At 43.2% G+C, this 15,308-nt stretch overlaps 1 protein-coding gene across 1 annotated transcript; it reads right to left on the bottom strand.

Moving 5' to 3' along the window:
- Positions 1 to 5,036: 5,036 nt before the first annotated feature.
- cuedc1a (CUE domain containing 1a) lies at positions 5,037 to 14,676 on the bottom strand. The gene is made up of 10 exons (XM_053646009.1): positions 14,166 to 14,676; positions 13,822 to 14,022; positions 11,879 to 12,009; positions 9,912 to 10,038; positions 9,026 to 9,224; positions 7,634 to 7,705; positions 7,296 to 7,385; positions 6,475 to 6,568; positions 5,600 to 5,658; positions 5,037 to 5,513 (listed from the first exon to the last, which is right to left on the bottom strand). Exons 1-10 carry the CDS (start codon positions 14,271 to 14,273, stop codon positions 5,440 to 5,442), a joined length of 1,155 nt encoding a protein of 384 aa, XP_053501984.1. The 5' UTR covers positions 14,274 to 14,676; the 3' UTR covers positions 5,037 to 5,439.
- Between the last annotated feature and the right edge of the window lie 632 nt (positions 14,677 to 15,308).

The following is a 15,308-nucleotide window of genomic DNA, read 5'->3' as shown; positions in this document are numbered from 1 at the left end:
CTGTAACTTTAGGGTGTTTTGACACGTGAGTCCTCTTTAAAAAAACAAAACAAACAAACAAAAAAAAACGAACTCGGACCACTTGAAGTGGACCAAGAGGAGAACCAAGTGAAAAAGGACCCAGTTCTGTTTACGTTCACACTGTCCTTGTCCCCGAAAGAGGACTCGGATCCTTTTTTGGTCCTTTTAAGCAGTAATGGGGTCTCAGACCTCTTTTGCTTTTTGGGTCCTAGTCCTGTTGTAATGTTGGGGGTTCAGCAATATCGCGCAGTTAAATAGATCAAGCAAGTTTGCAATGAACGTACCATTATCATCGTCACCGATGTCAACACTTCCTCCCTCTACGACATCCACTGGGTTCACACAGGGGAATTCTTTGTAACAAGAATTTCGTCTAACAAATCGTAGAGAGGCCACTTGGCATCAGCTGACCGTCCACTAGATCGCAGTCTAACTCGTGTGGTCATATATTTATCATTTTTTCACTAGAACCCGGCACTGCAAGGCGGTCTGCTTAAAATCCGTCTTTCAGTTTTGCTGAAAATTGAAGAAACACTTTCGGGTTTCTGTGGGCGGTTGATAGTTGTTTCTTAACATAGTCCTCCTTGCAAATTTGGAGAAGTGCAACCGTTTCCTCATCTGTCTATAACATACCTCTTCCAGCAGAAGCAGCAATGTTGAATGTGCGCAGCTGGTACAGAAGTCTGTAGGAGAATTTGTGAATGGGAAAATTCGAGTGAGCCCACAGCTATTTGTGCTCACAATGCACGTTTTTTTTAGCAAACCGTGCTCAGACCCGTGAAAAGGACCAGGCATGAAAACACCCCTAGAGACACAGCAAAGTCCTTGTGGTTTCTCACTGACATGACGGGATGCCATTTTTGCGTTTTTACCTTCGAGCGAGTAAAAGAAATAGTTTTAAAATGGCTTAAAACTGCTGTAACACAAACAAGTGATAGCAGGAACTAGCTTGTTTGTTGATGTTACATTATTAAATGTAACTACAAAGGGAGGAAACACAAATTGCTGTCACATAAGACGAATACAACACCTAGGGGTGTGCTGTTATAGGTAAATAATCAACGATGGGGTGGGGTGATGCAGCCCGATCCCAAAAATGTCTCTGTAAGTTTTTGGAATTATTTATTTATTTATTTATTTATTTATTTATTTATTTGGCAGATTTATCAAGTCAAGTGGGTTTTTATTGTCATTCCTCTGTATAGCTTGTATACACTGGAACGAAATGTTGTCTCTCCGGGACCACGGTGCAACACGTAGCAATGCAGTAGTACACGTACACGTACACAAGACTACATAAAGTGCACGGAAATGTACGTAGAACCGAAAGATTTAGGATCCGATGACTTTCGAACAGCACTTTATTTTCTACACTAGTCTGTTTCGGAGATTAGAGTCGGTGCTAAAATCATCTGCCATGACAGTATGTACCAGCTGCCTTCATGAAATAAAACCCTAACCCTGTTTTGTGCTAATGCAGATATTAAATGACTTTATAGTGATTGTACGACACTATAAGCTGTTATATAATAAATTAGTTGGTAGCCGACTGAGGTTTGGTCATAAACTGGCAGATGGCGTACAGCTTATGTAACAGACAACAGACTAAACCCAAACCGAATGCCATTCTTCCTAGTTCTCTCACCTCTACAGTGCGTGAGATGTTCTGCACGGGCATCAGAAGAACCGTTACCATCAGCAGGGAGTTGCTGCTTGCCTGCAGAGACAGCGCCGAGGGGGATTTCCTCACCTCAGTTCCCCTCCTGAGGCTGAGCGAAGGCCAAAAGCCGTGAGGCTCCCAATCCAATTACTGCAACATGAACCTCGAGAGGCTGTGTTATGTGTGCTGTGTTCAATTCAACAGGACGTCAAAAAAGTATTCTTCATGGAAATGCTGTCCTAGGGGAGCAGGACTAAATCCTCCACATCCTTCATTGGCCGGGCATCTTGTAACCCAAGCTGTGGCAATCTTAACCTGCCACTTCAGAGTAAATTGGATTGAGAGGAACGTGATCATCCCCTGATGATTGACAGTACCTGAGCTGCTTTGGGAGAATCCCCACGCACCTCCGCTACACTGCCTAGGAACTAAAAAAAACAACAACGACAACATTTGAGTGTTTCTAGCCGGCTAACGTTTTAATTCACATAAACCACAAAGAATTCTAAACCCACGTCTGAGTGAAAAATAGTCATCCTCACTAATAAAGCCTTAATCAGTACGCGTATATGAAATGAAAGGAGTAGTATGTAATTCTTTTGTACGCTCTGCTGCCTGTGAGGTCAATTTTCATTTTTCTAGTCAGCGAGGTAACCAGCTAACATTTTCATCCACACAAACCACTCAGTATCGCAAACCCAAATCGGAGTGATGAGAGCTAGGAAAAACGCTGAAATTAAAGGAGCAGTATGTCATTTTGAATCGCAACTGGAATGAAAACACTGACATGCCGTCATCTTCCCCGACCCTATCTGTTGAAAGCACTTATTTTTTCTTGTGTTGTTTTTTAAAGGCTGACCAGTTCTACTTCTGGGGGAGGAGCTTATTTCTGGTCCTGAATTATTTATTTTTTATAAAACAGCAACCCGAAATGAGACAATTTTTCCAAATAAATTGCAAGACAGTATTGGGAATCGTATTTTTTCTAGACTACCTTTGAAATTAGGTGAATATTACATATCTGGAACCATTTTAAAATTTTATTAACTATATCTTTAAGGATTACGATCAGGTGCCACAATCAATAACAACAACAACAACAACAACAACAACAACAACAACAACAGACATTCCTATCCTTGTAAGGATCCACCAAGAGATAAAACACACACAAACTGTCCTGCAGCCAGTGTCATGATCTGAGGGCTCTTTAGTCCTAGACGTCTCTCTCTGGCACACACTCTCTGATGACAGGAAAAGCCATAGAGTCATATTTATTCAATTAAATTAGCTTATATTACATTACATTACAGTTTCTGATTCAGCAGACACTTTTATCCGAAGTGACTAAAAAAGTGAGGCAGAATCCAATCCAAGAATCTAACATTTCATGAATTTGGGAATACTTGTGCTGATGCAAATACAGTATGTAGTTGCTATTATTGGCCTTCATTAAAAGGAATGTGTGAGGTTACATATTGGTCTCCAGTGCCATCTACTGGACACTCAGGTTATTGCATGTCTGTTTCTTCCAAATACAGCATTTCCCTTCAGTGTCCTCCAAAGCACATGTATGAGTGTTGAATAGGCATGATCACAGGGCCTAGAGAACCCCTACCTTGAACATTTTAGTGTTCATCCTGCTCCAACACACCGACTTCTAGAATTAAATAATTATCTGATTAGTTGAATCAGGTGCGTCGTCGTTCATTCATTCACTCATTTTTAATAAGTGCTTTATCCGTGTCAGGGTCCTCACAGCTCTATTGTCCCTGGTTCGATCCTACAGTTATGTATGGAGATGTATGAAGCTTCTCCGCCTGTCCACGTGGGTTTATTTCTTATCAAACCGTTCCTTTATGCGATTCGTCACTTCTGAGAGGAAGACAGGACGCAAGCACAATGCAAGGAAGTGCTGGAATCCAGACCCGAACTAGAGATGGACACGGACGTGATATTTGTGCAACCCGAGAGATAAAAGTAGCTGCACGTGGACAAACACGAAAAACAGCCCATAAACAGCTTGGCTTTGGAGCGACAGGACGTCATGATAACAATATGCAGCTGCTCACTTCCTGGAAATGAAGGGGGAGGGAGGGGGGGACAGACAGAGAAGCTGATTTGCTTTTCAAAGAGTCATTTAATTGAATTGAATTGAATATAATTTAATATAATTTAAGTAAGAAAGTGCGGTATGGATCAAAGTCAGTGATCTGTACAAAGAGGCAGCATCCTGCACAGAAAGTGCAATGGAAAGACGTATGATAGACCGCAATGTTTACTTCAGTGAATGACACGGTGACGACTCTCAGGTCACATCCTGCCAGATTCAAGTGGAAAACATTCGGCCTGATCGTGTGCAACAACTGACCATATTTACACCTCACCGATGAGTCGGAACTGGAGATCTGATTGAGGAGCTGTAGAGGAGGTGGTAGCGCTGAAAACAAACAGCTAAAGATACTGCAGTTATTATACACGATAAAACAGCTTTTATACGCGAAGCCGCACTGGTCTTGAATGCTCCTGAGTTTCGACAGATCGAACGCGGCCGAAGATGGCTGCCGTGGTGAACGTGGAAGAGTTTGTGCTTGTGTGTGGAGTCCTGAGTGTCACCGAGCAGCGCGTCGGCTCCCTCTGAACATCCCCGACTCCACCTCGGCATGATATTCAATCTGAAATTAGCTGCAAGTCAGCCCTAGTCTAAAAAAAATTGTTTGTTTTTTTAAAAAAAGAACCGTATAAGATAATAATAGGTCTGATAGATAATACATGTGATGATTTCGTGATTCAGGTGAACTCAAAGTGAATGAACAAGTCCTAAGGAGATCAACGTTTCCAGCTTTCCAGCTCGCTGATGTGAACCTAAGCGCCTTCCAGATGAGGGCACACATTGAGAGCACGGCTCCGTGGCCCACGCAGACTCGCCGCAGGCCGATCCAGATGGCAAAGGGGGGATCGAAGTGAGGCTCGTCCCACCATCAGGAGAACAGCAGGGGCGTAACATGAGAAAAAAGTCTGTAACAGAAACGGACACATGCTGGGTTTAACAACTGAACCATGGGTGTCAGATATATGACCCAATAAAATCCATTAAAAAATGACGTGTTGAGAAAAAGAAAAAAGAAAAGGACATAGTCTCTGTTATTCCACTAGGGGGAAATATAGAGCAATAAACTCAGCTACCGATAAAATACGCTAACGAGACGTAAATCTTTATTAGCCAGGTAAAAATTTGATACTGTAACCATCTTTCCGAAATAACCTACTGAGGAGTTTCAAAGCGAGTGTGTTCTGTGTTTACCTGCCTGTGTTATTATACACTGTACGGCCAGACGATTGTGGACACCTGTCCGTCACACACTTGTCTAGAATGTCTTTGTATGCTGTAGAATAGATTTACAATTTCCCTTCACTGGAACTTAGAGGCCCAAACCTGTTCCAGCATGACAGCTTGACAGCATGAGAACTCCAGCGGCCTGTACGGAGCCCTGACCTCAACCCCACTGAACACCTTTGGGATGAACTGGGGCGCTCACTGTGCCCCAGGCCTCCTCGGCCGTGACCTCACTGACCTCGCTAACGCTCCTGTGGCTGAATGATCTCGAGTCCCAACAGCCACGCTCTAAAATCTGGCGGCAAGCCTTCCCAGAAGAGTGGAAGTTGGAATGGGATGTTCAACGAACACATACGGGTCCACAGACTTGTACAGGTGTATGTGATACAGTGTGCGTACAGTAGCTGCTTTATTCGCAGTCTCACCATGACACCACTTCCTTGTTCGACTCGTCCTTTTCCTGAGCACCGGATCTCCTGAGCTTGCCTTCATCCTCTGCACACATGAAACAACATTAGGAGTGACAGACTTCGGAACCAAAGACTATTTCATTTTGAAAATGAGGGGAAGTTGGTGCTTGCCTGCTGTAAGTCCCTCTACATCCTCCAGAAGGTTGGCAGTGGAGGCTGCAGTCGTGAGTCTGACACGAGGGTTATGGAATATACAATAAGCACTGGATGTGCTGAAAGCAGCTTTGGAAACCTTTTTCAGTCATGTCCACTACAGTCTATATTCGACTCCTTTAGTATTTAATCATCCATCCATCCATCCATCTTCTATACCGCTTATTGTTTTCAGGGTCACGGGGAAACCTGGAGCCTATCCCAGGGAGCATCGGGGACAAGGCGGGGTACACCCTGGACAGGGTGCCAATCCATCGCAGGGCACAATCACATACACATTCACACACCCATTCATACACTACGGACACTTTAGACACGCCAATCAGCCTACCATGTATGTCTTTGGACTGGAGGAGGAAACCGGAGTACCCGGAGGAAACCCCCGCAGCACGGTAAGAACATGCGAACTCCGCACACACCGGGCCACGGTGAATATTTAATGACGTGCTTTTTGTACATTTAATGACGTGCATTTTTCAGCCCTACCTCTGATCCTTCACTACCGTTTGTTTGAGTTGTGCGGTTCTGTGCACCACCGTCTATCCTTGGCTTTATGATTTGCATGGACTTTTATAGGTGTCTATACTCCGGTGCTATTTTTCAGTATACATTTTTTTTAATCACCGTATATTCTATTGAGTATTTTGTCTGTCTGGCTGTCATTTTGTTTCTCCTTTGATCACCTCCTTCTTGAATCGTGTGCACATTTTTGAGTCCGTGACCAAGTCTTTTTTTCCAGTGCAGAGTTTACTGTAAAATAACCCAGGGATTCATCATTTTAAAAAGTTGCAGAGGACAGGGCGGATGTGACGTCAGACGCTGCAGGAGGATACGATTGATGCTTGAGGAGAGCCCTCTTTTTGGTCTTCCTCCGACGAGTTTTTTCAGAGAAAGACTTGGCGATTTCAAAAAGCTTCTTCCTTGTAGCTGCAAAATACGAAGGAAAACACGAATGCGTTACTGGCTAGAAGCCGTTAGGTTAAACATATATATATATATATATATATATATATATATATATTTTTTTTTAACCATAGCTCTTTAATTTTCCTTTCAGAAACATCCGGAACATATTGCAGTTTTATTTATTCTTATTAGCTTTGAACTATAGAAATGCAATTTTCACTAGAAACATAGCGAATTTTTAGAATTATAAAATTTCTGCAGATTCCTTTATTTAATTTAATAATAATAATAAAAATAATAATAATAATATCGAGTTATGGGAGCAGTGTTGGGATTACGGTAGTGTTGCAAAAAAAAAAAAAAAAAAAAAAAAAGCAAAATGATAGCAGTAAAAAATGTCATTCTCCTTTCTGGATGTCATATAAAATATATTCGAATAACATGCACGCATCCAAGTTTTCCCCCTAACTTTTGAATCTTCACCATTTTCATATTCACCCCTAAATTCTTCCGACATTTCTGCTCCAAACTGGTCTAGAGCGTCAAGGTCAAATTTCTTCTCAAAGTAGTTTTCATTATTTTTATAACAATATGCACTGTAAATGAGGGACATCAATCTACTGTCTTTACAGAGCATGATGACCGAAACGTTGGCGTGTGCGCGTATGTGTCTCGAGTTCTCTTGGTAATGCGCGTGTTTTGTGCATGTTTCATGGGTGTGTGTGTGTGTGTGTGTGTGTGGCTTTACATTTTCCCATGTGCTTGAGTTTGTCACGGAACAAGGCATCGTCTGAGATGGAGGTGCAGGCTTCCTCGGAGCCTGAGGCGTTGTGATCACCTACAGAATCACACACACACATTAACAAGAAGACTATTTAAAATGTCCAAATCATGGTACAGACCCCTGGTATTGCACCATGAAGCTATTGGCATCAGTCCAAACCCAGCCCAATATTACACTCCAGCATTAACTGTAATAAATACAGACGCAAACACATCCACACACTCACACACACACACACACACACACACAAACACACACAGCACAGTTCAGAAGGTGCAGTGGAGCTGATGAATGGTGTGTACCTTCAGTGGAACGCTCCATGCATGCGGATGAATGAGAGCGCTGGGATTTCAGAGACTCAAACCTCTGACGATCTACAACATAAAGAGCCAGCGTGAGATGACTACGTGGGTGGGGGCTATCAAGTGACCAAGTGATCAAGTGACCAAGTGATCAAGTGATCGAGTGACCTGAGAGTACTGCATGTCTCAGAGGCAACAGGTGCAGCTCTCAAGGTGAGACCCTGAGAGCACGGGGCATGACAGGGAGAACGCAAACCGAGGACGATGAACGTCATGCAGCCAGCGGCAGAGTATAAACGTGCGTGAGTGAAGGTGCACAAAAACCTCAGGATGTATCAAAAATAAAAGAACGCATGGAATACTGAGGCATGAGGAGGATGAAGAAAAAAAAAAGCCTTCGGTGACTCAAGATGTCGAACAGTAAGCTTGCTTCATTGCAGAAATACATCTTTCATGATGAGCAGCAAGCTCATTAAACCTATAGAAAGTCTACAGAACTACGATGGGTTAGGTGTCCCCCGCCTTGTGCCCCGAGTTCCCTGGGATAAGCGACCCTGTGTAGGATAAGTGGTATGGAAAATGGATTGATGGATGGAAAGACTATATAAGATATACAATTCTATGTAAGGAATAACACACAGCAGAGCGTGCTGTTATACGAACAAAAAACAACCCCAACAATAATAATAATAATAATAATACACCTGGGAGGGGTGTGATGCAGCACAACGTGCAAGCTGAGTACATTTTTTAAATATTTGTTTGTTTATCAGTGTTAGATCACGTGGCACGCCCACCCTACAAGTCCCTGTGTATGAGCTGTTACTATAGAAACAATAACGTATCAGAATGAGCGCGGTGATATTGACCTAATGCTCATGTTACAGCCGGAACCACCTGTGCTGTTGTATGAAAATAATGCACACCGTCCGACCAATCGGAATCGAGCAATCAGCTGCACTGTGGAATAAAGAGATATGAACAATCTGAATTTGTCCTTATATAGGTGTTAGCTCAGCTCACTTGGCTCGCAATATAGTCCTTGTTAGCTTATTAAGTTAGTCTAGTTAACACCATGGGCGTTTTTTTTAATATTGTGTTTTATATTGTGGTTGGAGCCAAATTTCCCTACGGGGATAGGAATACCTGACAGTTTTTTGATTTTTTTGACTTATTGATTTTTATACATTTAATAAAAAAAAAAAAAAATGCTGTTTCAAAAAAACTAAAAGAGCCCAAATATGTCATTTTTGTTACAGTTAAGGTCTGGGTTAGAGTTAGATCAGTTAGCTGCATTATCTGCATGATTATGTTAATAAAAGGTCTTTTGTCTTATAAAGATAGTAAGTCAAGTGTGTGTGTGTGTGTGTGTGTGCGCATTCCAGTCTCCACCTCTCTCCAGAGCGATGAGGAAGTCTCGGTTGCGCTGCAGCTCCCTCATGAACTCCTCGTTCTGCAGGAAAAGGGCAACGCGCTCATCCTCCAGGTACTGCTTCAGCTTCCTGTCCTGCTCCGAGGCAGAGTACTGCGTCAGAGAGGACAGCGAGGACGACGACGACGAGGAAGGCTGGGACAGGCTGCTTTGAGAAAGCTTGGAATGCAGACGACAGGGATAAATCAGCACTGACAACCACACCTTCAGGAACATTGTGTCATTTCATAACGAGACCACATCAGAGGACGAAAAAACTGCCGGTCCATCAGGTGGGTATGGGTGATGTTTTACTCGGGACAAAATGACCCTTTTGGATGTTCTGTATTGAAGTGTAAGACTTGGACTAAATATTCATATCTTCCATTAATGACTTAGCAAAAAAAACACACACGAAGGTCAAATTTGGACCATTTAGCTCCTCCCACTTAAACAGATTTGCATAATATGCAAAACCTAATTCTTCTTTTTTTTTTAGACCGTTCATCTGAATCAACCCCAAATTTGACAGGTCTTAAAATTTGAATAGAAATTGAATAGTCTTTGTTATATAAGAAGAATACTAAAATATCTAACTGGCAAGGTTTCATGGGTCCTGTAAATGCTGCTAATAATTAAGATAAAGACTAATGTATTAGGCATTGGGGTGTTTTCAAATACATTTTTACAGTCGCGTTGCCATAAAATCCGATTTTGCCATGAAGCAAACCAAACATAAGGGTTACTACGAATGTAAGCTCATTGAAAATGTATTGATATAATACACCAAGCAGCTCCCTCCAGTGTGTGAGCGATTGGAAACGATCCCCATCCATTACCATTTGTGTACGAGCGCCATAAATCTACCTGCAGACTGTCGAGCTGCTGGGGCAGGATACGCAGGAAGTCATCAGGGAGGTTGCCTAGTAACGGAGGGTTCCAGTTCCTGTAGCCGCTGACCTGACGATGCTCGGTTGGAGGATTGGCTTCAAACCTGGCACGAAAAAAGAAAATCAAGGTCACTCCTTAAGACGTGGTGATCAACTAGTCATGTTCTTCCAGGCTTGTTGTGTTTGTGTTTGTGAGGATCGGGTTTCTGGGTCATTTAAGGTGATATCGTGTCCAGAATTAAAATGAACGGCATCTTCCGAGCAGTGACACATGCTCAAGGTTGAGGAGTTGTAGTGGCGCGAGATTAGCAGCAGGTGGAGAAATGAGCAGAATAGGCGCTTCCTGAAGGTGAACGAACAAACGATTAATCACACGCTCTTGATTACTTATTCCAGAAGTAATCAAACCCCTTCTAAAAATAATCAATTCTTCCCTTAGCCCTGGCTATGTAATTCATTTAAACTAGCAGTTATCAAACCCCTGATTAAAAAACCTGACCTCGACCCCTGTCAATTGTCCAGCTATAGGCCTATATCAAACCTCCCCGTTATCTCCAAGAGATTAGAAAAGGTTGTAGCACAGCAGCTATGCTCGTACTTACATAGGAACAACATTCATGAAATGTATCAGTCAGGATTTAGGCCTCATCATAGCACAGAGACAGCGCTGGTTAAAGTGGTAAATGACCTTCTACTGGCCTCTGATCAGGGTTGTGTCTCCTTGCTTGTGTTACTTGACCTTAGTGCAGCTTTTGATATTATAGATCGTACTGTTTTCTCCTTGATAGACTAGAAAATGTTGTTGGCATAAAGGGAACGGTCCTCTCCTGGCTCGGGTCTTATTTGACTGATCGCTATCAGTTTGTAGATATAAATGGTGACCTCTCTATGCACGCTAAGGTAAAGTTTGGTGTTCCACAAGGTTCTATTTTAGGCCCACTGCTTTTTACTTTATATATGCTACGTCTGGGTCAAATTATTCGTAAACATGGAATAACTTCCACTTTTATGCTGATGATACACAGCTGTATGTTTCAGCGAAACCAGATGACAGATGCTTATTAACTTCCTTTTACTTAATTCTGACAAGACGGAAGTACTTCTACTAGGACCGCGTGTAGCTAGAAGTAATCTTTCTGATCACACAGTAACTCTGGATGGACTTTCTGTCATCTTCATCTCAGAAATATTTCTAATATAAGAAATATAACCTCACTACACGTTGTAGAAATATTAGGTCATGCTTTCGTCACCTCTAGACTAGATTACTGTAATGTCTTACTGTCTGGATGTTCCAGTAGGAGCATAAACAAACTCCAGTTAGTCCAGAATGCAGCAGCAAGAGTCCTTACTACAACCAGAAGATACGACCACATCACCCCGATCGTATCCACACTGCACTGGGGCCCAGTAAAATTTTTGCCTTGATTATAAAATACTACTATTGAACTATAAAGCGCTGAACGGTCTCGCGCCACAGTACCTGAGCAAAATTTTGGTCTTTTATGATTCGCCACGCCTACTTCGATCAGAAGGTGCAGGCTATTTGTTGGTACCTCGAATAGTGAAGGCTACAGCAGGGGAAGAGCTTTCAGTTATGGAACAGCCTTCCAATTAGCGGACTCAGACACAGTCTCAGAGTTTAAGTCCAGGCTGAAGTCAAGCTTTTTGTGAATAGTTTTTTTCTTAGGTAAAGAAGCAGATCTAGAGGCTCACAGGCATGGAGTGTTGTGGTGAACTGGGATGTTTAGATGCTATACAAATAAAACTGAATTGAATTGAATTGAGAAAAGGGGTTCTTTATTAAGGGCTTTAGTGAAGGTTCTATTTCTAACCAGGAAATATTCGATATAATACCTTCTTTCTTTTTCTTGTGCAGGGACATGTGAAGAACCTTTAAACGTTCTAAATGAAATTTCCCATTTGTCTTTTCTGCGTTCTTGCCTGGGAGGAGGGAACGGCGGCACGTCAGCCGGGTGCTTCCTATCATAGATGTGCATCTCGTACGAGGGTGGAGAGTAAACAGGTGGGGGTTCTTCATCTGAGCTGTCCGGCTCTAACGTCCTTTCCAAGATCTGCAGAAGAGAAAACGGTAACACGCACACACATAAGCAAGATGGACGAAGTTGTTATTCCTCGGCAGCGGTAGCTCAGTGGTTAAGGTGTCGGTCTACTATGCAGAAGGTGAGTTCAAACCCCAGCACTTCCAAAATTGCCGCCCTTGAGCAAGCCCCTCAGGCGTATAATTTAAATAAACGTAAGTCACTCTGGATAAGAGTGTCTGCCAAATGCCATAAGTGTAATGTACTTCATTTCTTATGATATTATTGGTTCTTCAAAGGTTCTCTCAGGGTTCACTGGGCAACGAAGGGAGTCTTAGCTTCCTAAAAAGGGTTTTACAGGGTTACCTGAGATTCCTTCCTTCTCAGTGAGAAAATACTAATAGATACTAAAAATAAATCGTCACTATTCGCTTAAAATGAATGATTTTTTAAGAACATATTTTAAATATGTTCTACCACATTGAACATAACTATAAACTATAACATATAATAAAAAGCATGATGTGATGGACTTCGGTATGTTGCCGTGGAGTAAGGGGAATAAAACACATCATTATGTGCTAGGATAGGAAAATAAACAACTTTGTAGTAGCAACGTCCAGATTATGAATCGTTTATGTTTTATTTTTTCTTCCTTGCCCTGCACACTTGGTCCATTTTTGCTTGGCTATGCAAACTTTTATAACTGTACAGACCGTCTCCGGAGCTAAACTGTAAGCTGATCTGTAAGCGTAACAGTGCCGAGGCTTCCTCTTCTAAACCGTAACATACAGAAACTCGAAACCTTTTACCGAGCAGCATCTGCAACTTTCCTCTGACCTCAGAGCAAAGGAATTGATAACGTAATGCGTTTTTTAATAGAAAGCCTCCCACTTCTATAGGATCGTCCATGCGTTTTCACCGAGTCTATCAAACCGGGCAGGTCACTGTAGCGCCTGAGGGCTTGTCTGCGCCAGTTGATGATGTTTAAAGAGATCGGCGTGGTTGAGAATGCACGGATCTTGTCTTGAGCCTTCAAAGCTCTGGGTGCGCTCTTCAGGACCTCGGCGAGCAAACTGGGTCAAGCAGTTCTCTTCGATGATACACACACTCCTGCCCCCAGGCATCAGGGCTGGTAGTTATTCCGGGCAGAGGCTCTACAGCTGCATACTGAAGACGCAGAGGAGAAACGCTGCTGGGTGCCGTGTGTCCGAAACTACTGTAATTCCAAGAGCTTCGCACGATCTAGAATTTGTTCCGATAAATTTAACCAGGGGTGGAGAACTAGGCGAAAGTATTCTAGCGCTATAAGTGAAAAACCTTTTGGACAGGCTGCAATATACAGTACGTACATCGCAGTATCTAGGTTGGCTAAAACAAACCTAGTAAAAGGTCCCTTACAGAAAAAACGTGATATTCAGACCTTTAGGTGTAAAATGATGTCGTGAGACGCGGTATTCTGCACAAGTTATTCACACAAAATGACACAAATGTATAAAAAAAATAATAAATAGCATGAAATACATGTAATAGTCCAAAACGTTTTGTGTGTGGGGTTTTTTTTCCCTTCATGTTAGCCATTCTGCAGAGCTGAAGATGAGAGGTAAACCATTAGCAACCGTAAAAATCATAGACCAAAAATTCAAAAAGGAACAAACACAAAGATGTGCAGTAAAATAAATAAATACATTTTTATTTGAAGTTGAAGTAAGGGTGTGCTAACTTTTTCACTGAACTGGATATCGTCTATAGCCAATCGTTACCTGCCACTATGTCTTCTCCATAACTAATCAACACGGAGAAGGACTCTTGTTTTAGCGAGACTCATCGTCCTCGCCTTCTTACCTCTGGGGGAATGCTGTCCTCCGAGTCGGAGCTGTCGTCCGTGCCTTGTCCATCCAAACTCATCTGCAGGAGCTGGTCGATGGTGGAGTCCACGGCGCCATTATTGGCCCGCAGGACACACTCGATCACCTCGTGGTCCATGCTCGGAAACATGGTCTTGAAGTCGTCCATGGCCTGGTTGAACTCCAGCCGTCGGACGTGCTGCAGAAAAACGTATACGGTTACATCAGAATTCATCACGTTCTTTGCAAACCGTTTGCAAGTTCCTTTGTGGCTCTTTTCAGAAACTCGAGTAATTACACCGTTAGAGCAGAAACAGCAGGGAGTATGAGACTCATAAGCACCTGTCGAGAAGACTTGCTGTTATTGAGCTCGGATCCTCCATTACCGTTAGCCCTCGAGCCGTGACTGCCGTTGCTGCTGGCGCTGCGCCGAAACAGGCTGGTCATCATCTACGGCTGTGAAACTGCTCCTTCAGGAGCTCCGCCGACTCTCCTGGTGACCACACCCCTCTAGAGCTACTCCCACCCCTGACCACGCCTCCGTTATCCTGTCATGGCACTTGTGCAGTGAGACAGCCGGACACAGGGAGACAGCATGGACTGTGCTTGGGTCTGCTGCTGCTGCCTTTCGAGACCCAGCAGCATCCAAACACTGATTTAATGTGTTAGCGTCAGTGATGACCTTCTCAGACTTGAGTCAGGAGGTTAAAACTCAGTTTCAGAGTCAGTGGGGTCGCTCTGGGCATTTCTTGAAGATCTGCAACACAACAGAGCATGGGGAGAAATAATAACGAGTCTATAATAACAAAAAATGACTTTTCTTACATAATACACAAACTTCAGATTTCTTTGAGACGTCGTGACAGATTCAGGTCAAATGAAAGTTCCAGCATCACGAACCTCGAATAAGAGATCTGTATTCGCAGATCCCGTTGATCGGGATGGATCGTGTACGTGACAGTACTGAAAATCACACGTAGCTACTGTCACGTTTTGCAGTGAAATCTCCTTGCCTGGATGCTGTTCCAAAAATAAATCCATGGCTGGACTCGTGGCTTGCCAGCAGGGGGTGAAGTGAAGTAGGAAATGGACAAGTATGGGCATACATGTGACACGTACACCAGACACACTCCGAGCTGTGATATATTCCGCAGGAGAGGAGCCCTTCTGCGCAATCTCTGTCTGTCCTGATTACGTCTCCATCTCGCCATTTCCAGTCTTCCCACAAGCCTATGACTCCAGGCATCCCTGTTTCCTGTCTCCATGGCAACAGCCGTATTTCTGAGTGGGAAAGAAGCGTAGGTCGGCCCTTGGAGGAGGATGAAGAGGAAGAAGAAGAGGAGCTGCCTTCTGCCAACTGCACCGTGACCTCAAAGGCCGGCATCTGTCTGCATCTCAAAGTGCTGGATTTAATAAACAACTTCGCAGCCCACACAGTGCAACTATAATCGCTGACCGTTCCAGCCCTCACGCACAGTCAGAACT

Source organism: Ictalurus furcatus, chromosome 16, assembly GCF_023375685.1.
Source record: "Ictalurus furcatus strain D&B chromosome 16, Billie_1.0, whole genome shotgun sequence".
Lineage (NCBI taxonomy): Eukaryota > Metazoa > Chordata > Actinopteri > Siluriformes > Ictaluridae > Ictalurus > Ictalurus furcatus.
The sequence above is the reverse complement of the archived record's forward strand: the minus strand, read 5'-3'. Positions and strand labels throughout refer to the sequence as shown.

What these genes read in the sequence shown, in the direction of transcription:
- cuedc1a (XM_053646009.1), bottom strand. Translation starts at nt 14,273, where the DNA reads ATGATGACCAGCCTGTTTCGGCGCAGCGCCAGCAGCAACGGCAGTCAC. An exon ending in AGGACAGCATTCCCCCAGAG is followed by an intron (nt 12,010 to 13,821) that starts GTAAGAAGGCGA and finishes TCTCTTCTGCAG; the next exon opens with ATCTTGGAAAGGACGTTAGA. An exon ending in GCTCTCCTCAAGCATCAATC is followed by an intron (nt 5,659 to 6,474) that starts GTATCCTCCTGC and finishes CCCTCGTGTCAG; the next exon opens with ACTCACGACTGCAGCCTCCA.